The sequence below is a fragment of the Rhinolophus ferrumequinum genome, chromosome 16, assembly GCF_004115265.2.
Source record: "Rhinolophus ferrumequinum isolate MPI-CBG mRhiFer1 chromosome 16, mRhiFer1_v1.p, whole genome shotgun sequence".
In the NCBI taxonomy this organism is placed as follows: Eukaryota; Metazoa; Chordata; class Mammalia; order Chiroptera; family Rhinolophidae; genus Rhinolophus; species Rhinolophus ferrumequinum.
In genome coordinates this window covers 27,653,759-27,678,849 of record NC_046299.1, presented here as the reverse complement: position 1 = coordinate 27,678,849, position 25,091 = coordinate 27,653,759, and the positions used below count along the sequence as shown (strand labels likewise).

The window sequence follows — 25,091 nt, the reverse complement described above, 5'->3', positions numbered from 1 at the left end:
AATTTATTTGTAATCTATTAAGTGAATTATTGTTTTGGTATTAAGATCTGAGATAAGACTGGCCAATGAATGCCAGTTAGTTCCAAGTCTCTGATGCCAGGATTGTGTATGATTAGCAATTTGTGAGGAAAAGGAGAGGCTCAATAATGCTAACATTTGCCCTACACCAAGAGTGTCTCTAGTATAACAAAACAGTAGTGTTTCCATAGGAACCTGGCAATGTTAGCCAATATTTGATTTGTCCTTTCCAAACCTTATTTTGCTCTAAACTTCAACTGACCGGTCCTAATAATAATGTTTCCATCTCTCAAGCATGTGGATTTATCATGTTTTATTCCTTTCACCTTATAATTCCTACATTCAAAATTTTAGACACTCCAAAGGGGTACTTTCTATAACAATCCTATAATGTATTTTATAGCAACATATAAGTCTACCCAAGCTTCTGCAGCCATCTCTTTAGGGCACTGGGAGAGAGATGTAAGAAAAGACCCCTGGCATTGTCCCCTACCCAGAGGGTGGCTGGTGATGGACAATACTCTGCATCACCACCCAAGTCTTCTGCTAACTTGAAAAAGGAACATAGCAGAAACATGCCCCGTATGTATTCCTTTAATTCTTCAAATAATTATGGTCATTTGGACAGACTCAAAAAGGTATCAAGACCTGCATCACTGAAAGCTAATGAGGATTCTACATGACAACAGCTTGACCTTTATCCTCTGCAATCACAAAGTTTTAATTATTTGACTTTGCAGCTTTCTGATAGAGCATGAAATGGAGTACACAATTCTCAATTCCCGGGACGTGCAGTTTACTTACTCTTTCTATATCCCCTTGATACTCAAAGTGTGGTGCCACAGCATCACCAGGGAGTCTGTCAGAAATTGGGAGTCTTAAGCCACTCCCCAGGCATAGTGAGTCAGAACCTGCACGTTAACAAGCTCTCCCGAGGATGTGCATGCATTTTGGAGTTTTAAAAGTATTGCTGTGGGACAGGTGACGCTGACGCTGCTGGTTTGCAGACCACCTTCTTCTGCCTCTGATCTGAACCTTCAAACTTTAAAGCTTCCAGGAGCTGTTTAACATTTCCAGAACTCATACCCTAAAAACCACATGGAAGAAATACTTACCTCGTAAAAAAAATGCAGTTATTTCTATCCTTGTAAATGAAAAAAAAGCTAAGTTAAGCTAAGAAAGAAGATAAGCTGAGATGGTAAATATCCATCTGACTATTTTCATGGCTTAAAAGAAAAAGAGAAAGTTAACATTTTGACTCTCCCTTGAATGCAGGGATATTGGTGCTAAGCAGGGATGATGCAGATAAGGAATATAGGCTAAGGATAATAAACTTGGATACAATTTCAAATGTGGAAGAAAGCCTAGAGGCCATCTGGCTCAATCCCATTAGGATATTTGAATCCTGAGACGTAAATGAGTTGCAAAAGGCCACAGAGCCATCTGGCAGAGCCAGGAGTAGATCACGGATCTCCTGATTCCTGGTCTCCATTCTACTCTGTCACGCTAGACAGACTTTGACTAAGAACGTCTGTTATTGGTGATCATTATCAGCAAATATTAAGCACTGTGTACAAACAGAGATCTGGTCCATCTTTTCTAGGTGCTGATAATTTCCCTCGGAAGACACAATGTTCAATACACATTCAAAGTATCCTATAGTTTCCAAGAGAGCAACTCTCAAGTGTTGCTGGAGGAACAAAGTTCAGAACCACCGGTCCAGATGCAGTGGCAGGTATACGAGAAGCAGGAGGGGAGATTAAAAGGAGGGAGGACCAGTTGGATGCTAATGTAATAGCTCTAGAGCATTATAAGGCTGCTGGAGCAGCCGCAATCTTATTACAAGTCCCCCCAAACTGAAACTTGGTTGTTTTCTGAAGTAAATATAGTTTTGCTATTTCTTTTTTAACAGTCAGATGAAATCAGGATGAATTAACTTGCAGGGTGTAAGGGACAATTAAGTCTGTTTTGTGTGAGAACATTATTTTGCTTCTTAGACATTAAAAGAGAGACATATTAGCTTCATATCTTAAGAAATGTTATAGCTAACACCAGCATATTTCTAAGTCTATTTAAAAACCTTAATAACAACCACCACCTCTTATCATTATTGCACTGTACAGTTACAGAGCACTTTCACATCCAGGGCCAGTGTTATTAATATTTTTTTCAGTTGGAAGAAATGAGACTGGAAACTCTAAGAGATTTGCCCAAGTCTGTGTAGCTACTAAGTAAATGAAAGGTTGAGATCGGAGTCTAATACTCTTTCCCCAACACTGCTGTCTCATAAAATAAAAACAAGGTTGGTACAGACTCATTTTTCAAAGATTCAAGTATTATTTGGTGCCTCCTGTGTATCAGGTACTGGGGATTCAGTAAGTGCTTTCATGGAGATTGTAGGAAGTGGGGAACACAGCCTATCTGTAATTATCTGGGCTAACAGGGATGATTGAAGTTAAAGTTTTGTATGGGTTTTCTGACCCATAGCCAAGAAGGGATATGAATAAGATGTTCACTAATGTTCACTAATAAGAAAAAGAGAGGGGGCAGGTTGAGAGGCACAAGGAGAGGAAGGATGATAGAAATTCAAAGGAAAAAAGTTTAAAAGACAAAGAAAAGGATAGAAACAAAGCCAATTTTCAATAAATGTTAGGCAATAAGAACAGCCGACATATTTCTACTCACAGTTGTTCACATGGACACAAAACTGCCTAATTCCATTTGGATCCATGAAAACTCTTGAAGGAAATGGGGAATTACTCCTGAAGATTAGAGAGTTGTCCACACATACCCAACTTGAAGACCTGTGTGGAAACAGAATGAACAGATACACTTAGAAACACAGGGTTAGGTCCAAAGAAGGGTGCCCCATGGATGTCAGTCAGATGCCAAAGAGAGGGCTCCTTGGGCAGTCATAGGGCAACACGAAGGTTCTATTCTACTGGACAGGCCTGCTCTAGGGAATCTGAAGAGGGACGTCACTCCTGGGAAAAACCAAGGTAATTCCATTTACAGGAGTGGAAGTGGGGGAGGAAGGTAGGAAGGCTAACTCTTCCTACTTCCAAATATTACCTATCTAGGGCCCCGATCTCCTTTAGGATTCAACCTGCGCAACGCAACTCACCTCACGCTGCCTGGAAGGCAGAAGGAGAAAACTGTCCTCGGATGAAGAAGATAGCAATCCTTGTCGCAGCAGCAATTTATATCGCAGGTACCAGGAGTCAAGTCACAGACACAGATCGGCAAGACTGCGAAGGTATAACATAAAGCAGAGAAAAAGGGATGAGATCCTCCGATTCTTCCAGGTGCGAATTCCCCTCTTCTGACAGCCCCACTTCTCACTTTGTGGCAATTCACTGTTGACAGAACTTTAGACCTAAGTCAGTAGTTTCCATGCCCACATCTCTTCTCCTCACCTGGGAAGAGGTCCGCGGTCCTATTCCCAGGCGCCGAAGGGGTTACGACAGTAGGGCTCCCCGTAGAGCTCCCAGGCACGGCCCTGGGAGTTTCAGTCTCCTCGGTGGGCTGAGGTGTCCCACCCTGCGACCCTGGCCCCACGTCCGAAGGAGTGGGCACTGCCCCTGCCGGGGAGGAAGAGGGCTGAGGACGAGCGCCCTCGGGGACCATCAGGAAGAGCACCTGCAGTAACATGAGCCGAGAGGCGCACATAGGTTAGTCGAGACTTCCAACAGTTTTAAGGCGGATTTCTGCGGTCGCCAGACGCGTTGCTAGAGGATTGAGGAGAAGGGAAAGAGTCGCAAAGCGTGTGACATCATCCGTGTGCATCTGCTCATTGGCTCATGGCTATAGCGGAGAGCCTTCAGCCAATAGAAAACGGCGTTGTTACAGGTCTTTTAGCATCGTTTAGTCTGCGCCCTCTCTCCTTAGGCTTGGCGGGACACTGACTGCGTCGCTTGGCAACCGCCAAATTGGCGAAGGAGCTCTTGCCCCTTCTGTCCGCTAGATGACAGTAGAAGTTCAAGGCGGGGACCAGTAGAGTGGGGTGCCGCGCAGAATTCGCGACCCTGAAAACTGAGCCTTTCTGTTGATCAAGGGAAACCCCACAGGCTGGAACTATTAGGTTGGTGCAAAACTAATTGCGGTTTTTGCAACTATTTTAACCTTTTAAATCGCAATTAGTTTTGCACCAACCTAATAGAATTGCATATTTTTCCCACCGGCTTTCTAAGCAAGGATAATGATCTCAAGGAGGAAAATACACGGAAGGTTACATACCTTAAAAAAAAAAAAGTCTCATCTAAATATTGTATTTTGGGGGGAAACAGAAAGATGCAGTTCTTTATATTTTAACATTGATAAATTACCAAAAAAAATTAAACCTCAATAAATGCATGAAATCATTAACTGTGGACTGCATATTTGTTATTAGAAAAGGTAGTGAGAGGAGATTGAGAAATGCAGTAGGGGAAAAGGTGAGAAGGCAGAATGAGTAAGTTAAGGAGAGACATTTTCTAGGAAACGAAGAGAAAGGAAGCAGGAATGGAAAGAGCCAAGGGATGGAGAAGAAAACTTTTTTTTTTGCTATTATAAATCATCACTTTTTGTAGTCTTCTTTAGGAAAGGAAATTTTGTTTTTTCCTTGGGGTGGCATGCCTCTTCTGTTTCTGTAGAGCATCACTGTCCAACAGAACTTTTTGCCATGTTGGAAATGTTCTATGTACGTTCAATATATCAACTACAGGCTATATACGGCTACTGTGCACTTGAAGTGTGGCTAAGGGGACTGAGGAGCTGAATTTTAAATTTTTAATTAATTCAAAGTTAAATAACTACATGTGACTAGTAGCTACTATGTTGGACAGTACAACTCTAGATGATCAAAATCTTGTTCCTGTAGAACCTAGTGTTTTCCTCAGTCTGCACAGTTCTTACATCAGGATTATTTCAATTTGTTTCTTTTTGGGATGTAAATTTAAGATCTGTTAAGAGTTATCTTAAATTTAGTACTTACTTACCTAAAATCTAGTCAATAACTCATTTTCCAAATGAATCACTTTAGGCAGATAAATTTTAGGACACCTGACCTTGTTCACATTCTCTAACAAGATATTGGTATTCCAATGTTTTGAAGTCAGTAGCTAAATATATCTTTGAGCTATAAATTTCTCAAATATGTTTTCACATGACTGTATGTTGGAGTGCTATAAGAGATATTTATATTTGTGTTTGGGCATAAAACATTTATCTACCTTGTTAGTAATTTCTGTAGGAAAAGGCCGAGTTCTGATTATTCAAATTATATACATTTATTAGAAAACAAGCTCCATGAAACAGGGGGTTTTATCCATTGTGTTCACTGATATATCCCATGCCCACATCAGCACCTAGGATGTGTTAGATGTACATTAAATATTTTGTAAAATATTATTTTGTTGAACTCTTTAGATTTAACTCTTACGAATATTTAGATACTATATTATTTGATTGCATTTCTTTTTATAAAATTTCTGTTGTACAATCAGAGACTCTTTTAGAGTTCAAAGTTTGGAATTTACACTGTAATTCTCAATCAATGGTAAATTAATGATAAATTATTCCTGAATTTATTAGTGTTGGCAAAAGAATCTGTTGATTAAAGTAATTTCAGGTTTGAGTGTAGGGAAATTACATTTCAGGATCATTCTGAGTTGCTTTTTCTTATTTTTGAATTTTAGCACTTTACAAATTTTTTAGAATACTTTTTTCTTTTTGTTATAGTTGAGCAGAAATATTATTTGTATTGTTGCCATTATATATTTGTAGGAATCTCTGTAATACAGAACTCTCAATTCTTTTGAGATCTAATATTAAAACCTGAAAAAAATTTTAAGAAAGGAGAATGAAATTTATTCACATATGTCATACAGATGCCAGTTTTAACATGGGGACCAAGTCTTCAATTGAAATAGCTTAATATGACATCACCTCAGAAGCAGAGATTTCCAAATTAGATCATATGATACTAGCAGCTGTCTGTATTTGGTATTAAAGAGTTCAATGTGTGCTTAAAATTTTAGCAAAGAAATTGAATCAATGTGGCAAACGGGAGAACAAGTTATAGCCTCTCCAGAATCCTCTCCTTTCCAAAATCTCTAAAAATTAAAAGAAAGTTAGATGGGTACAGACTCTCATGTGCATCCATGCACATACCTTGATATTGAAAAACATGAAGGGGTGCTGTCAATGAACCAGACATTATAAGAATCCTTGAAATACAGAAGGAAGATGGGATTGTATTAAAGGTGGACAAATAAAAGTTGCATAACAGAGGCTTAATACAGAAGTGGGAGTGGCTCTTGGGAGTGTTCTAAGCACACAGAAAGAAGCTATTTGTATCAATAGGGACCTTGGACAATTATGTGCCTTATTGATTGAAGTACCACTGTAGGGAGAGTTAGGTAGGTCAGCGTCTCTTACTCCCACTTGTGCATGTAGTGGGTAGCAGAAGAACTTGCTCCTAAAGTGGGCAGAGGTAGGCAATTTTGCTGAAATGGCAAGACAGTGTTCCGAATGGCTTTTGATATCTGGGAGGAAGAGAGAAGCCCCACATCTTGAAGACTAGTGGTACTAGCTTACCTTGTCCAGCTGCACATCCAACATTCCCACCTCCACAAATCTTGGAGGCAGAACGCAAAGAAGAAAATCTACAAAAATAAAGATTAAAAAGACATATTACCTTCAACAGATCAACAATAAGACTCACACCTACTTTTAAAACAGAAATAAGGGAAACCATAAAAAGTGGAGTAATGTCCTAGAAGAAGCTAGACTAGAGTTCTATACCCAGCAAAATAGCCTTTAAAAATGAAGATAAAAATGTGTTTGGAAAACAAAAATAAGAGAAAAAATGTTACCAACATACTAACACAAAGAATTGTTAAAGTTTGGAAGTTATTTAGGCTAAAGGAAAAATGATCTCAGATGGAGGCACAAATATACAGGATAAATTAAGAGCAATGGAAAGGACAAATACAGGGTCAGGTCAATATGTAAAACTCAATTGTATTCCTATATTATAACAATAATAAATTAGAAAATAAAAATTCTTAGATAATAAAATTTATAACATAAAAATTAAATACCTATCAATAAATCTAAAATAGTGCAAGATCTCTACACATCAAATTGTATACTATTCGTATTTATGACAGGAATTAAAGAAAACCTCAATAAATGGGCAACCACACCAAATTCATGGCTAGGAAACCTATTCATGAAAACATGTCAGTTCTTCGCAAATTGATATACAGATTCTGGGCAGTCCCAGTAAAACTTCCAGCAGTTTTGGCAAAAATTGACAAGCTGATTTCAAATTTATATGTCAGTATAAAAGGCCACAAATAGGCAAGAGATTATTGAAGAAGAACAAAGTTGGAAGGGCTTATACCTACTATATATTGTCTCTTACAATTAAGATAAAATAATTATAATGACAAAATGATATGGCTTTGGCTTCAAGATACACAAATAGACCAATAGTAAAGAATAGAGTCCAGAAACTGACCTACACATAATTGATAACAGTAGTGATATTGCAGTGAGGAAAGCATGATTTTGTCCATAGATTGTGCTGGGTCAATTGGATATTCATATAGACAACAGTTATTTTGACTCCTAGCTGCATATACCCAAACATCAATTTTACATATAGACTTATATAAAACAATAAAGCTACTGGATTATAACATGAGAGCATGTACTCATGAGGTTGGGGTAGGCAAATATTTCTTAAACTGGACAGAAAAAAATCATTGATCATAAAGAAAAAGATTGATAAATTGTATCTCATTAAAATACAGAACTTCTTTTAATAAAAAGACACCATTCAGAGAGTAAAAGGCAAGCTTACCAATGTTATGTTTCCTTTAAAAAATAAGCTATGAATATGTATAGAATCATTTTCATCAACTGATACTTTTTAAATTAAAATTTTAATTTTGCTATAAGTGTAAATTTACATGATGTTGTAGGAAATAATAGAACGAGATCCTGTGTATCCTTTAAAGGTAACATCTTGCAAAACTATGGTACGCACAACCAGAGTATTGGCATTCATACAATTCACCTATCTTCTTCAGATTTTCCCAGTTTTACTTTTCATGCATATGTGTACATGTGTGTGTATTTAATTTTTATGACATTTATCACTTGTGTGGCTTCATGTATCTACCACCACAGTGAAGATACAGAGCAGGTCATCACCACAAAGATCCCTCCTATTGTTCTTTCATAACCATTTTCACCTCTTTCCTCCCACTCCCTCTCTCCAGGATGCTTTTTTTAGACCATCATTAGTTTTTGTAATAATAACCATGATTAAAATAACTATGTAATTTAAACAGTGGTTCCTAAGTAATTACCCAAGTAAATTGAATAAATAAATGGTGTCTAATGTTTAACAGAAAACGAAAGTTTAGTAGCTCTGGAAGAATTAATTACATTGCTTATTAAGAAATTAATGAACAATGAATACATTATAGAGGGAAGAAATATCTTTTAGCTTTGAAATCTTTTAAAAAAATTTTCTTTAGCCATTAGTATTAATAGCAATCACTGTATTAATTAGACATGGCCTACCACTCCTAAATAGAAACTCATTTATGATGTTATTTTTTTCCTTAATGTAAGAGAGGTATCTACCTCTTCTCTTTTCTTTTTTGCTTTTTATTTCGTCACTTGGAAACTACCCTAACTGCTGAGCACATATCCACTCTCCTTTCTCTCTCAGACAGAACTCCAATTTTTTGCTGAGGACAATGTAGCCAAAAGATGACATTTCCCAGCCTCCTTCGTGCTGGTTGGGGCTATATATTTAGGTTTGACCAATGAGATATACATTAAAAATTGATTGGATTTTGAGGAAATCTCTTAAGAAATAAAGGCTGTTCCCTTTTTTCCTTCTTTCTCCATCCTGCTGCTTAAATTTTGAGTGAGATGGCTGGAGCTTGAGCAGTCATTTTGGAACATGAGAAACATCCTAAGCAAAGGTAAGCAGCAAACTGGAAGAAACCTGGATCCCTGACAACCATGGAAACTTCATTCTACCCAGAACTTCCTACCACTGAACTTCTTTCATATATATGAGACATAATTTTATAAAAGACACCAGCTAGTTAAATCATAACATATTTTAGTGGCTTACCCATACTTGCATAATAATTAGAACTCTCAAAGACCAATTCACATGATTACTTTAAATGCATCTACATATTTAAACTAGAATTTCTACTAGAAACTAAGCTAGAGATTAAAGTAGAATTTAACTTATAATTAAACTAAAATCTCTGTGTTGGTATCTATTGTCTTTTTCATTCAATTTGTGATCTTCCTGTTTATTGGTATGATAAATGATTTTTGGTTAAAACCTGTACATTTTGGACATTATGAGACTCTTATCTTATTTAAACTTTCTATTTTAGCTAGCTCACTCTGACACTGCTTTGGCAGTGGAAAGGGGCTGCTGCCCCATGACTGCCAGGTGGCAATGGAAGTCCAGTTCCTCAACTGGCCTCTGTCAACCTCAGTGGAAGTGGCACTGCTTGTTGCTGCTAGGTGGGGATGGGAGTCAGCTTCCTCCAAGTGTGGAATACATAAAGCAAAAAGAAAACCTAGGGAACACACCACTGTGTCATTTCTAGGGTCCCAAGGTCCCTAGCTGGTCTGCCTTCTTCTCTCCACCTTTTATATTATTCTTATTTTTGATATATATAATGTCCAGGAATATGGAAAAATATATCTACTCCAAGTTTCTTGAAGTGGAAGTATATATTCTTTTTTATTAAAGAGCACAATTGCCAACTCCCTTATGCTGCCATAACTAGAAGTCCCTCTTTCTACTTTTGTCTCTTAAACTTTGTTTTCTTCTCTACTACTTTCATATTTTCTATTACTAGTTTAACGATTAATCATTCTTAGTGATCTAAGTTAAAAAATATAATGTAACTTTATTCAAAGCATTCTAGTTATATACTGGTGTGTAACAAACCATCCCCAAATTTCATGACATAAAAGGACAACTATTTTATTATCATTATGGATTCTCTGGGTCAAGAATTTGGATAGGATACAGCATAGATGATTGATCTCTGGTTGATGATGTCTGGAGTGCCAGCTGGCAAGACTCAGATAGCTGGGAGAGACCTACCTGAATGGCTGGGGTCCAGAATCACCTGTGGGTTTCTTCACTCATGTATCTGCTACCTGGGCTGGGAATACTTGAAGGCTAGGCTTAGTTGGGACTACTAACTGACATACCTATATGTGGTCTCCTCCTATGGCTTAGGCTTCCTCACAGAATGGCAGCCTCAGGATAGTGGGACTTTTAAAATGGCAGCTCAAGAGCTTCGCGAATGAGTGTTCCAGTGAACAAGGCAGAAGCTGCATGGTCGTTTCTGACCTATCCTTAAAAGCCAAGTAGAATACCTCCACTATACTCTATTGTCTGAAGCAGTTACAAGACAAAGAGTATATGAACCTTCCACCTCTCTGGAAGATATATCAAAAAACTTGACGCCAATTTTTAAAACTTCCACAAAATGTATGCAAAATTTGAATATCTTTTGATACAAAATATGTCAATTAAAGTAAATGTAAAAAAACATTCAATGTCTTCAAGAAATTATGTTTCTTCTAATATATTCAAAGTTATCTGCTAAATTCAAAGGCAAGCATAACTACTAATGAATGAATATCAAAGTTTAAATTTATTTAAATACAGTTGAGATTTTTATTTCAGTTTTTTGAAATTTAATTCAGTCTCATTAAATATTTCTATCAACCTAAAACTATTTATAGTTTTCATTGCTAATGTTAAGAATAGGCGTTTTGTTTCATGTTATATCTTGACTTACATATATACAAATTTAGGATACTATTGTTTTATATTGCAAATTGCTCCTCAGTTGCCACGTGTAACTGTTGTAAAAACTGCTAACTTGTGAATAGTGGATGTAGAGAGTTCAAGCAGATGAACACTCAGCTCTATTGGCAAATACTTCCTATTCAAATATCTGTTGCAGTCATGGTATTCGAGAGGAAAGTTCTGATAAGCTAACATTTTTTTCTTACCTAATTATTTCTCCAACTCAAATTCTTTTCATACTCTGAAGCAATGTCCTTTTCTGATACCAGCAGCGCCACAGTCCTCAATTCTTCATTTAGACACAGTCATCTTTCATGGACACAGGGCAAGAGACGTGGCAGAGCGTTTCTCAGGGGTTTGAATGGCCTGAATCATAGCAGCAGATGTGTCAGGTTGTGAGTTGCTCAGTATCATCACTGAGCATTGGGTCCCGAGTGACAGACGGGCCCATGTGACTGTTACCAAATTCATCATGGAGGTTTCTGATTTATGAGTCCCTCTAGCAGGACTAGGGCAGGGGTCCCTTACATGAGTTTGAAGGTGATGACACTTTTCTGGAAGCATGAACTTCAAACTTTGTCTGGTCACGCTCACTGCTAGCTTTAGTTCAGAGTTTGTAATCCAGGGAGTTTCCAAGAACATGAAGTTCCTTCAACAATAGTGCCATATAAATTATGCCCCTGCTCAGGTTCAGACAATGATGGGCTGCCAACTTGTCCCATATAGTGCTTAGTCCAAGGAGTCCAGTCAAATCATGGGATTTGTTTGGGCAAAACATGGAGCTCTAACATCTGGAGATGTAATCACACTTGGTACTCAGAATGTTTCCTGACCTTTAGATTTGAGTCACAGTTTTGGTACATTAAATTTTCTTATTTATTTGAAGGGAAAAAAGGACTCACTTAATCAAGAGACACTCTTGTATCAACAAGCTAGACAACCTCCAAAATGAACACCTTCATTTGTATTTATTCTCTAGAAAGTTCTTTTCCATATCTGAGAATGGTGGGCAGCATTCAGTCTAGAGATGACCTCAAGGTATCTACCTCCTGTTTTCAAGGTGTCTAGGAATTTCCTCTGGATAACTTGTATGCAATTTATACTTCATAATCATGAAGTTTTATTTCAATTAATATTTATTTTTTGTGGAAAGATTCTCTTACTAGTCAATCAATCATGAGAAGAACACAATCGCTCTACTCCCTTTCTCATTATTTACTTGTCAGATCAATATTTATAATCTTATCAATATTTAAAATTCATTTAAGTGCAGGCATTTTCTTTTTTAAACCTAGAAATGGTATCTATTATTGTTACTTTTTTCATGGCTATTTACAACTAATTATGGAGTAAAATAATTTGTCCAGAGTCAAAGAAATCTAAGGTATTAGCAGGCAGGTGGTAGAGTTATTTTCATTTTGATTGGGTATCTCTTAGAACATGAAAAATAACACAAAAATAATATTATCTAATGGATTACTCCTAGCAATCTAATGCAAAAACCCAAAACCAATCTGGAATTTCCATATTTGTAGTGACAGTTATGTAAACATCAGAGTATCCACATAAGCATTCTGTGTAACTTAAATTGAGTATCCCTTCCATTAAAATTTTTTTTAAATGCTAATATAAGTTTATTGTTGTTTTAGGTGTTATAAATTCAAGCAATCTTTAGCAAGTTTAGGAATATAAAAATAAAGCCTATCTAAGCCAAGATATGGAAGCCACCTAAGTGCCCATCAGTAGACGATTGGATAAAGAACTTGTGGTACATATATACAATGGAATATTACTCAGCCATGAAAAAGACTGAAATCTTACCACTTGCGACAATATGGATGGGCCTAGAGGATATTATGCTAAGTGAAATAAATCAGACTGAGAAAGACAAATACCATATGATCTCATTTATATGTGGAATCTAAAGAACAAAATAAATGAACAAACTAAACAGAAACAGACTCATAGCTACAGAGAACAAACCGATAGTTGCCAGATGGGAGAGGGACTGGGGAGCTGGGTGAAAAAGATGAAAGAATTAAAAAACATACATTGGTAGTTACAAAATAGTCATGGAGATGTATAAAGTACAGCACAGAGAATATAGTTAATAATATGGTATAGTATAGTGCCAGGTGGGGCTAGACTAATTGGGGGGATCACTGCATAAATTATATAAATGTCTAACCACTATGCTGTACACCTGAAACTAATATAAAATAATATTGAATGTCAACTGTAACTGAAAAAAATCATTAAAAAAGCTTATCTAACCACTAAATATTTTTCATTTTACTTGAATTCTCAGTTTTTCTCCAATACTCCTCTCTCTCTCTATCAACACTTATCAGATATTCTAGCATTTTAAATGGCATTCCTACCAATTATATTCAGAGAAACACAAATATGAACAATGAAAACGACCTACAGGGAAAATGGCTTATTTCATAGAGATTATTTTTGTTTGAAGTAGTTTCCTTTAGCTTTACTGGGAGGAGGGTTTATGCAAAAACTTTCTTTCCTGGAGTAGTGAGTCCTGAGCTGATGTATCTATTTTGCTTCTTACCAAAGTTCAGGAGGGAAATATCTGTTTCCTCAAGATGGTGTGATAATGGAGTATTACAGATTTCCTGACGTGTAACAGTGAGGTAACAGCCAGAAAGCTAATTAAAATAGAGTAGACTTGATTTAAGGAAAAGGGCAAAGCCTTTTCCTTCCTTACACTTTTAAATCTCCTGCTCCCACCCACCGCAAAGACTTGAAACAATAGTCAGTAATGAGAGTGACATTTTACTCATATGTTCACGCTTATGAAATCTTATTTTGTTTCCTTAATGACTTTGTCTCCACCTTCCTCTGCCTTGTTGTGTGAGGGTAAGAACTGACAAATGCTTGTTTTCCTAGTGGTGGTATATTTAAAAACAAACAATATCCACTTCCCAAAAGTTCTTTTTGAAAACTTTAAGCCATCCAAATAAGTGATTACACTGGTTGGGATCTTAAGGTAGTAAGCAATGTGATAGCCTTAAAGGAAATATTGTCTTTTGTCTCATGAATTTCTTTGGGTTAGTGATATCCTGATTCCTGACTTGTATCAAGGCAGAAACTCTGAAATTCCCATTCAGGAACAATAATTATAATGTTATTATTTCCTTGGATTTGGTGAATACACATAGAAGATATTCTACCCAGTATTTCTTACTGTAATCTAATAATGCCTCCATTGTTGGACTTATTTTCTACATTAAGAGGGAAACGAAAAGAAAAAGAGTTGTGAGCTTCAGCATAATCACTGGATCATCAGAAATGCTGACACACATAAGGATGAAAGAGGAAGTGGCTAAAAGAGTAAAGCACACTGTTAAAAATAAAAGGAAATAACTAGTGAGGAATGAGTGAAGAAACAAGATGAAGTCAGTATAGCTAAGTTGACTTAAAATGGAGTTTGTGTGGACAAGCTGACAAAACTGGTTCAGACCAAATGGTCTGAAGCATGAGGAATAGATTTTAATTTATCTAGCCTGAGGACTTAAACTTTTGAACTTTTCAGTCATGCTTCAGTGCCTGGAGATATATATATATATGTATATATATGAAATATACATATATATATGTAAATCTATAGATATCCCTCTAAAGAACTTAGGAAAGACTGTTCACATGTCCAGACCACCTGACGTCCATTATCGAGGCCACTGGACATCTGGAAGATCACTATGTCAGATCAATCCAGGGGCTAAGAATGCTGGGCTGATTCTTCTGTTCTCAAGAATGTATAATACTTTATACTGTAAGAACTCTTAGCTTTTCTTTCTTCTTCAGAACACTCTGGGTATTGCCTACTTGTGTTTCCGCTTTTCATACCCCAAGACCCCTGAATAAACATTTGCCATTTATTTCTAGTCAGAGCCTCCTGACTCTTTGTGCTTAGTTGACACCAGAGAAAAAAATGACTATGACTATTTATTAGAAACTGTGTAATTAATTGAATGTAGGGTTTTTTTGTGGGGGATTAGTGGTAAGAAAATAATTATATGCAATACATATTATTTATTTATAGTCTGTCTCATTTAATAAAAAATTTGTGGTGGTAGATATTTACATAAATGTCTTCCTAACTGAAAAAATAATGAAACGGAATAGTGGCATTTCCTTCCTTAATGTGGTTGAAAATGACACTGCGTCTCATCTGTCTGAAACTGTGAAGGTACACCAACACCTCACATTTGTGATTTTAATAACCTTTGTAATTATAGAGCGGTTTCACAAGAGTTTCGTTGGGTCAATAGGACCTTATCCTATCATAAGAATCAGGAAAGAGCATGCACTACTAAGTGACTTGCCCAAAGTGGCATCGTTCCTAATTATTAGAGCGAGAACTACAACTTAAGTCTCCTCTCATTTCGGTGGTGCTCTTTCTACTGCTGGACTCACAGATAAGTCTTTCAAGGTGTTTTCCAGTCATAAGTTTCTTTGGTTTTAGTGAATACCAGGGGTGCCAAAATAATGTATACAAGTGGACATTTTGGTCAACGTTGCTCAAACAGTAGTTCGCTGTAATCAGAAATGTCTGGACGCTGATGTAGAAGTCAAACGTGAATTGTATTCATCTTCTGTTATCAGTATATATTGAATATTACAATTTTAATAGTTTTTTCCTTTCTTAAAATGTGTCTACTCATACATTTCTTTGGCACCCTGTGTATATAAATGTATCACAGTATTTTTACAGTCAAACAATGCTGTCCAAGATTTTAAACAGAAATTTGGAAAGAGTGGAAGGCAGATGAGCTGGACACTCGGTTTGCTCCGCAGATCCACTGTTTATCCTCCTCCATCCTACTCTGTGTGCTGGGAGGTCATCCAGAGTGACCTGCATAAATGGGCTTCTGGTTAGGTTCAGCAGGAGACTGGAGAGTGGGCGGAGAGCAAGGTTGGGTATTTAGTCCTCAGGTCCTTTCCTGCTGGGCCACAGATTGGCAGCAGCTGCTATACTCCTTAACCGAAGTTGTAACAGACTCTGCGGCCCCCACTGCCCTCAGTCCTCCCCAGCCCGTATCCACGGTGGTGACTCCTTACCGTGTAAACACCTGCCACTCTCAGCCTGAGGCCTTTTTCTGGACAAGGAAGCATGCCCCGCCCATGTACAGGGCAGGGTAGAAACGCTGGATAGTTGATATTCCCAGGGAGCAGCCCTTAACCAATAATGTATGGAAATTGCTGGGTAAACACCGCCACTTCCTCTCCCCTAGGTTGGGAAAACTCTGAGCTGTTCTTTATACCATCTCCCAGAGAGGTTCCTATCACGACTGAGCCACAACTGCTCTCAGTGCTGATCTGCTGATCTGCTGACCTATGCACCCTGCATGGCCCCCCTTCCCTGCCTTACCTCATCTCCCTACCCTCTTTCAGTGCCTCCTGGGGTTGCTTCCTAAATAAACTGTTTGTGCTGAAATCTTAGCTTCAGGATCTACTTCTTAGGGACCCCAACTTAATACAGAAGCCACAGTTCTTCTCAGCTGTCTCCCATAACCATGCTTACTCTGTGAGTTCCAGGAAACTTGATTTCCTCTTTTTGCCCCTTCAGGCCAGGCATAGTCCTGGATACCCACTGTTGCTAGTCCCAGAGTGACTCACCATCCTCTGTACACACAGCTGCACGACAGGCTGGGCAATGTACTCTCTCTGTTGGGTGGCTAAACAATGGATATTCTTTTAGTTCAGAACAAAATGAGAATAAGAGGAGTGAACATCTAGCAGTCTCTGCCAGAGGCACACTTCAAACTCTAGAATCTTTCTGAGACATATTTTGTGTTAATTAAATGATTGAAAACAACACTAATCAGGCCAACAATGATTACAATGCACTTGCCACTGTGAAGTCAATAAAAACCTCAGGGTTATCTGTGGGTTGCTCTTCAGGATGGTTGCTGTTTGAGAAGAGCTGGTTCTGCCCGGGCCATGCTCTTCTTGGAAACATAGTTCTTGCAGTTTGTTTGTAGCACCGATATGATGACATGCTAACCTCATGCTTGTTAGTTACAGCAAAGCTGCTCCACACGCAGCTGCCTCATCTGCTTTGTTTTACATCTCAGGCATTGCTGTGACAACATTTATACACATTTGTAGCAAAAATAAATTTTCTTTTTACGCGTCAATAAAAATTTGGGGGGGACTGCTGGGAGAGTTTTGATTTCTTGATTGCAGTGGTTGAGGATCCCCATGTTAGGTATTTTAGAGGATATAAAATGAGTTATAAACAGTCCCTTTCTGAACGCCACGTCTAGTAGTGATGGAAGGTCGGGTGAGGACTGAAGGGAAATTTGGGGAAGGAATGATAACACTAGTGTGACTGGCAGGACAATTTGTTAAGATGTTAATTATTATGAGTTCCCAATCCTATCCTGGCTTATTGTTGAAATTACACAGGTGCCCTGAAGCAATAGGGTAATAGGGAGGAAATAAAGGGGTATCATTGAGGGCCAGAAGAGAGTGGAAATTCTGCTCCGCCGAGGAGGGGATGGACGCCGGTGGGCCATGGGTAGTGGGGACCCTCTCTTGTTCTGCAGTCTTGTCCAGGTTGATGATGTCTCAGAAGGATGGCCATATGGTGCCTTAGGGAGGCTCCACTCCTGCCACCAGGGCTTCCAGCTGAGGCAGAGACCCCTCGCCAAACCTCCCCCATCCCTACTTAGCTTTGGAACAGAAAGCCTGTCAAATTTCACGACTGGGCAGTGAGAGCATCTGAAGGGATTAAGGGAAGAGAGAGACTGGAAGTCCTTTCCCCATTTTCTGATTCCCCCACTTCTCCCAGATTCTGGTGTAAACCAGGGAGATAAGGGGACTCCAGTCATGATTGTGCTTGACTTTTTTGCCAACTCAGGGGAGTTGAGATGGATATCAGTTGATATAAAGAAAACAGAGATAACAAAACTTGGACACCTAAATGTGGTGGTTTAAGACTGAACCTGCTCTAAGGATAAATAACTGAGACAAAAAGCAGAATATGACAAGGGCTCTATGGGAGGGGAAGTGATGTAGCATAACTATCATTAAAAAAACAAAACAAAACAAAACAAAACAAACCACGGGCATGTTATTTGCTGTTTGGGAGCACTGTAGTTTCTTTTTCGCAAAGCTTTTTTCCAGCTAGGCAGAGGAAGGAACTAGAGGGCAGTTAAATAGAGAAGGGGGGAAAATTATTTTCCTCATTGATTCTCTTCTAGTTTGTTCCTATTTCACAACACAAAGCACAATAACCAAAAAAAATTGTACGTGTGATAAATATTTATGTTAGTTGAGTATTAATGAAGTATTTTCCGATAATGCCCTCTACTTTTCCCTCGTCATATGTCACGCTCGAGCACATCCTGTAAAATCCTCCTCTGGGCATGGAGGCATAGAAAACACTGTCTAGCTTGCAAGGCGTCATGGCACACAGTGTAGATCCCTTTGCTCCCCCACCGCTCCCTCCCACAGACACCCTTCTCCACCGGCAGCTTTCTCTTTGTCATTCCAGAGGCTTCGAGCAGAGACCTCTATGCAATTTCTATTTTTCCTGGAAGAAATTATGGCGAACAGTCGAGGGGGTAGGCTTAGAGACGTTTTCTATATATAGTCTGTATATCCTTGATTCTAAAACACTCGCTAAAAAACAGAGTTTTCATGTTTTGAAATTCAGAATGTGTCTTGGCAATCAATGTCAAAAGATCTCATCTCTGTCTGTTTCCGGGCAGAACTGTAAGTTATGCTGTGTTTGTCATTGTGTACTAGCGTGCTTAGTGTTGCATGCAAGATATCTTTTTATCTGATTCCCAACTCAGATGAGTTATTTGTAACAGTTCTTAATGCAGGTGACTTTTAATTTAATTCTAGACTCCCAGTTGGCTTAAAACCTTTTAAGGTTTTAAATGAAAATTGCCTGTTACATGATGAGTGATTATTTTAAAAACAATAGGGATTGTCACATATTTTGAACTAGATCAGAAAAATCTCAGAGTTGGGAAAGATTTGTGTGGCCAATTCATGAGCTGAGAAAGAATTTTACTTGGGAATGGTACATCTATTAAAAGCTTCTAGCTAAATTTTTCCCCTAAAATTTTAATGAAAATATTTAATATTTAGTGGGAATAATACAAAAATGTATAAAGAAAAACCAATAAACTCCTTTGCCTCCCTTCCATGCATTTCTACCCTCTCCGTTCCTCTCCCTGAGGAGAATCCTTCTGAAACCGGAGGCCAAACAAGACTAGTGCTGCCTGCACCACTCCCAGGAGGTGGGTCCCAGAATAAGTGATTATTATCAGAGCACTGGTGGTCTGAGAAGGCAGCAGGTTAACATCTCCAAAAACTGCCTGAACATTCTCAGACCAGCCTGAGATATTTAAGGGAAAATCTGGACATTCCTCCAGAGGACATGTGATGGTTCTGGGGGATCTGCAGGGAGCCTTCCCTCAGGTGCTGTGGCTCTTCAATATGGTCGTTAACCCAGGAGCAGTGATGACAGTAACCTGGAAAGAATGCTAGGCCATAGAGATTGTGATCAGTGGGCAAGAAGTATTGTGATCTGTACGCAAAGGGTATTGTTATCAGTAAGCAAAGGGTGTTGCGATCATAAGCAAGCTTAAATTTCAGGGTAATTATCTAAAGCAGGGAACGAGGACAGGGGATATTCCAAACTCAGGAACTGGGACAGGGGACATTCCAAGCTCAAACCGCAGGGAGGGTGTTGATCAATTTTTAAGCTGTAGGGCAGGGAGAGGCAAGGCCAGGGACATTGCAAGGTCTCTTCTATGGGGGTCCTAACTGGGCCCTGTTTCACGTCCATGTTTTTTCATGCTCATGCATGATATGCATATATAGTTTTTTGTTTAAAAATTGCAATGATTTTATACTAATTCCAAGACTACCTGTAGCAGATTAGTCAGTGCTACACTCACAAGCCCTTGGATCTCTTTAGTATTTCTGCGGTGCCGTTGCCCTCCCCACAGCCTATCCTTGTTTCTCTTTGTGAGCTCAGGCTGCTGAGAAGGTGCTTTGCTCAGGCTCACAGGGGCCCAGAGGACCGAAGAATTTATGCCCCACCAGTCCCAGGCCAGTGCAAAATATAAACTCTAGCTCTCTTGTCCCCCGCCTCGATAGAGTCAATCATTCCAGGTAGTTTCCTGGATTCGTTTTGTTTCTGACAGGAAAAACAATGCTACAATATACAATTTTGTACAGATGGTTCCCAACTTACAATGGTTCAAAAGTGATATGCATTTAGGAGAAAATGTACGTACTTTGAGTTTTGATCTTTTCCCAGGCTAGTGCTATGCAGTGTGATACTCTCTCTGTGGTGTTGGGAGCAGCAGCGAGATGATTTTGTCTAACTGTAGGCTAAAGTAAGTGTTCTGCGCACGCTTAAGGTAGGCTAGGGTAAAGCTATGATGTTTAGTGGGTTAGGTGTATTAAGTACATTTTTGACTTATGATATTTTCAACTTACTATGGGGTTATCAGGACATAACTGCATTGTAAGTGAAGAAGCATGTGTACATGTATCCTTATGTATTTACCAAATATGGAGATTCTGGGTAAAAGGCATCCTCTACTTGAGTCTACTGAGATTGATCTCAGCTACTCACTACAATGTTCAGAGATAAAGTTGTGGACGTAGGAGTCAGAAGAGGGATCTAAGGGAGGGAACTAGGCAAAAGAATTTGGTTCTTTCTTTCAACAAATATTTACTGATCTTCTCTGATGTGCAGGTTCTGTGCAGAGTCCAGTATTCAGTAGAGAACAAAGCAGAAAAGGTCCCCACTGTCTTGGAGCTTGTGTGAGGGAAAAAGACATTAAGCTATGATCTTATAAGTAAATCTTTGCAAATTGGGTACGTGCTACGAAGAACACAGGGTGATCTGCAAGAATATAACTTGGAGGCTCAATTTAGAATGGCAGATCAGAAACAACCTCTCCTGGGAAGTGGCAGTTATTAGAAAATAAAAAATGTTCTACAATTTCCAATGTTTAGATTATTTACACAATCTTAAAATTAACCCTAAAGAAGTTTATTTTATTTTATATTTATTAAACAGGAATAGACTTGAAACTGAGTTTTGCACCAAGTAGCAATGACTGCAGAACAGCCATCTTTTTGCTAAATTCCTCAGGAACTAGCTTGTCCTCTCCACTTCCCCTCCAGCCCTTCATGTTGATCTCATTTTAAAAATTGTGATAATATTTGCAAGGTGGAATTTTCTCACCTTCCAGCCCTACTTTTTCCCTGGCCCACATCGGAAGTCTTTGGTGAAAAGTGACAAAGACCCGACGACTAAACAATAGGAGATCTATGAGAGGTGGCCATATTAGCAGGAGAAATGTTTGTCTTAAATGTGGCATGCTGTGGTATCCGGAGGATCCAAATGCTACCACCACTACCAAGCTGTCAGAGGAAAACCTGATGGAACTCAGTAACTAAGGACTGAGACCTCCAGAATAGGGTGAAAGGGAAGGGCATGAACATTAAGGAGACCAAAAAGACCAGGAGAACCCTGGTACCCAGACAGTCCCTGACACACGGTAGGTGTTCAGTAAGTATTTGTTGAGTAAATGAATATATGAATGACGGTCATCGGGGGTAGATTGTACATGGACTGCTAAGCAGTCTCTTGGGAAAAACAAGACGCTGTTTTGCATCAGACCTTGGACTCTATGTTTTATGATTAGATTTTTTTCTAGTTATGGCCTGTGCCTGTCTGGATTTCTAAATGCTATGGCTCAGGTAAGAATTCATACTATCCTTTCTCAAGATCAGGGATATGTCAGATATGAATGAGGTAGGAGTTTAGGCAAATCCCGGGCCCAGGCAAGGGTGAATGCTGGGGCTGAGCGTCCAGGGCTGGGTTCAGTTTGCTTGACCCGACCAGCAGGCACTGTCTAGAGGTGTAGGTGGCATTATCTTCCAGTGGTCGGTCAGTCAGCTGGCAACCCGGAAGTCCTGTGTGACTAGAGCCATGAAAGGCAAATGGTCAGGGAAATGCATAACCCTCCTGGTGACGGGGAGAAGACGTATGCTCACCTGAAACCAAAGTCTCAGCATAAGCAGGCTGGACATAATTATGATGACTTCCTGGCTATTTTCAATGGCTAGCTAGAAGGGTAAGACGTGAAAAGGACCTGATTAACATTTAATTGTCTTACAGAAATTTGAGGGAGATTAGGATAGCTAATCGAGGTCAGCTATTTATTAAGCACTTGTGCAAAACACTGGACTAGGTGCCCTGCGATATGGGAGGAAGTGTACGGGAAGGAGGGAAAAAGAATTTTCAGTCAGACTCAAGACTATGAAGTCAGACTCTAGAGTGTATCAGTGAAACATATTACACATGAAAAGAAGCTAGCAATGCATGGCATTAAGCACGTAACAAATTACTTGGCACTTACGAAAGGAGAATTTTGTTCTCAGAATTTGCAGGATGGAGGGTTTCTGCAAGACTAAAGATTTAAGGTTCGAACTAGACCTTGAAGAATGAGCTGGGAGAACCACCTAGGCTAAATAATGATCTCAAAATCTGAATGTCGCTACTATCATTTCCTGCTCTCCTATTTCTTCAGGCTCTGCTGGCCCCACTAGATGAAGGGCCTAATGTAAAGGAGAGCAGGGTGCCTGGCTTTAGTGTTGGCTCCAGGGTTTGTCACCCCCTTGATCTCTGCAGAGACAGAGCCATTCACAGTAACATGCGAACTTCCTGCTATAGACCGGCCTGGTATTGTGGGCTATTATTGTCTTCAAAAACTGGGTGTGTGTGTGTCCTGCTGTTAAGGTCTTGAACATAAGATTCTAGAGGCCATGGTTCTTTAAAATTTTTTCCCCTGCTTCCTATGACCAGCAGTGTTTGGAACTAGAAGACAGAAATGTATGCCTTTTGGAATCTTGAATGCTTTAACAAGTATAATCCTGGATACTAAGGGTTGGTTGAGTGTGGTAAATTTTCTTAACTTCAGCTTTTTTCTTCTCAGAACTACTTTAAGTTCTCTGGCAATGTTCCCATATAAGGGTGGCCCTCTGGAGAAGTGTAGGCATTTTCCTTCCTTTTATTATTCTTATTATTTTTTTCAAGTTCTGGAGCTAGCAGTTGCTAACTCTTTCCTGCCCAACCCTGGCCCCAGAGTTTCTGACTTCTCCCCAGAGACTCTTATTTGGAAACTTTTTACTCCAGTGGAGAATTAACTTAGAGGCTTTTTTTTTCTTTTAGCCCAATGGGAATATTGTATGTCATGGATGGAAAGATTTGAATACTGCCATTATCACACTGAGTCTATATAACAAGGTCATTTCCGTGTCTTGGCACACAGCCGGAGTTAACTTTGCTTTGCTGGATGTAGATACAATGAGTTCTGTTTGAACAAGAAATCATGTGTAACAAATGCTTTTGCAAAACAATGTCCATTTAGCAGTTACTTTAATAAAGATATGCCTTAGCAAGGGGATTTGGTACAACAACTGCATTTAAACACCTATATAATGTTTAACTTAACATAAACTTTTTTAGAAGAGATTTTGAGTTACAGAAAAGTTGTGAAGTAGTACAAAAAGCTCCCATATACTCCATACCCAGTTTCCCTTACTATTAACAACTTAGAGTAGTGTATTTGTTATGATCAATGAACCAATATTGATATATTATTATTAACTAAAGTCCATACTTTGATTTCCCTAGTTTTTACCCAACGTCCCTTTTCTGTTCCTGGATCCCATCCAGGATTTCATATTACCTGCAATCCTCATGTCTTCGTGGGTTCCTCTTGCCTGTGGCAGTTTTCTCAGACTTTCCTTGTTTCTGAGGACCTTGACAGTTTTGAGAAATACTAGTCAGGTATTTGTAGAATGCCCCTCAATTGGGATTTGTCTGTCTGTCTTTCTCATGATTATACTGGGGTTATGTATTTTTTGGAGGAGGACCACAGTGGTGAAGTGCTATTTTCATCACATCGTATCAAAAATAAGTACTATCAACAAGACCTATCACTGTTGAGGTTGACCTTGATCACCTGGCTGAGATTGTGTTGGTCATGTTTCTCCACTGTAAAACCACTTTCTTCCTCCTTTCCCATTTCCTCTTTGGAAGGTTGTCACTGTGTGCAGCACACACTTAGGAAATGCTCCATTCCACTTTCTAGAGGGCAGAGTATCTACCTCAAGTCTTTGTACTTCTTCTGAACGGGAGCTTTATTTATTCTTCTTTATTTATTCAATAATTTATATCAGCATAGACTCGTGGATATTTATTGTATACTTTGGGTTATGACTGGGTACTACTTTATTCTGTTGTTCAAATTGTTCTAATTTTGGCTATTGGTAGCTTGTACAGTTGGCTCCTGTGTCAATTTGATATACCCCAATCACTGTGGGTTTTTTTAAAAAAATCTTTTTATTACTTCCTCACTTTCTGGCACTACAAGATGCTCCAGGCTTACCTTGTATATTTTCTGCCCCAGTCCTAGAATCAGCCATTTCTCCAGGGAGTTCTGGTTTCTTTGATTGGAGAATTATTTTAGAACACAAAGATATGGGGCTACGGGTGCTCACTGCTACTTGGGTATCATTGCTTCGAGTGCTCAGAGCAAGGAAACAAATATTCTAAACCTTGTATATACGCAACTATAAATATTACTGTATTTATCCATCTGTATATTAAACTAAACATGAGTTCACACTGATGTCTCCACTTCTAATGCATTACCACATGGATCATTCTAGCCACCTCCCCTTACTTGTCTGAAACCTTCCACTCCAACAGGGAGAACTCTCACTCCTGTTGTCATCCATTTACTTAATGATTCGATTCCAGTATGCATGTAGTACTCTCAGAATTATGAACCTGTATCCCCATGGGAAACAGATTGATCAGGTAGAATAACATGGTTTTGTCCAGTTCCTTTTGCCTTTAGTCTTACAAACTTTGTTCACTTCTCAAGTGCCTTAGGTCAGCACCCTTTTCCCTACCCACTTCAGGGAGGTTGTTTCACACATTTGTAATGCAGTTAGATTCTTTTGTCACAATCTACATTCCATTCTGTGATCCCTTAACCTCCAGTATGACATTTTCTTTTTTTTACCACTTTTGGTAGGAACTTATTTATTCAGTGTAAATACTGTCTGTTTCCTTTTATAAGACTTGAAAAAATATCAAAATGGGATCAACATACAGTTAATATTAACGATTCAAATA

General features: G+C 38.8%; 1 protein-coding gene across 7 annotated transcripts in view; it reads right to left on the bottom strand.

Moving 5' to 3' along the window:
• The window catches only part of TCTN3 (tectonic family member 3), a 50,828-nt gene that overhangs the window by 22,529 nt on the left and 3,208 nt on the right, over window positions 1-25,091 (bottom strand). For 2 of the 7 annotated variants that reach the window (XM_033129958.1, XM_033129954.1), the window contains exons 2-6: window positions 23,635-23,707; window positions 6,595-6,662; window positions 3,435-3,657; window positions 3,143-3,266; window positions 2,704-2,822 (exon numbers count right to left, since the gene is read on the bottom strand). In XM_033129958.1, coding sequence (XP_032985849.1) covers window positions 2,704-2,822; window positions 3,143-3,266; window positions 3,435-3,657; window positions 6,595-6,662; window positions 23,635-23,647 — 547 coding nt within the window. In that variant the 5' untranslated portion in view covers window positions 23,648-23,707. Of the gene's footprint in view, window positions 1-2,703; window positions 2,823-3,142; window positions 3,267-3,434; window positions 3,794-6,594; window positions 6,663-23,634; window positions 25,044-25,091 lie in introns of those variants that run through there. The other 5 variants (XM_033129956.1, XM_033129955.1, XM_033129957.1 and 2 more) reach the window with 5 other exon arrangements.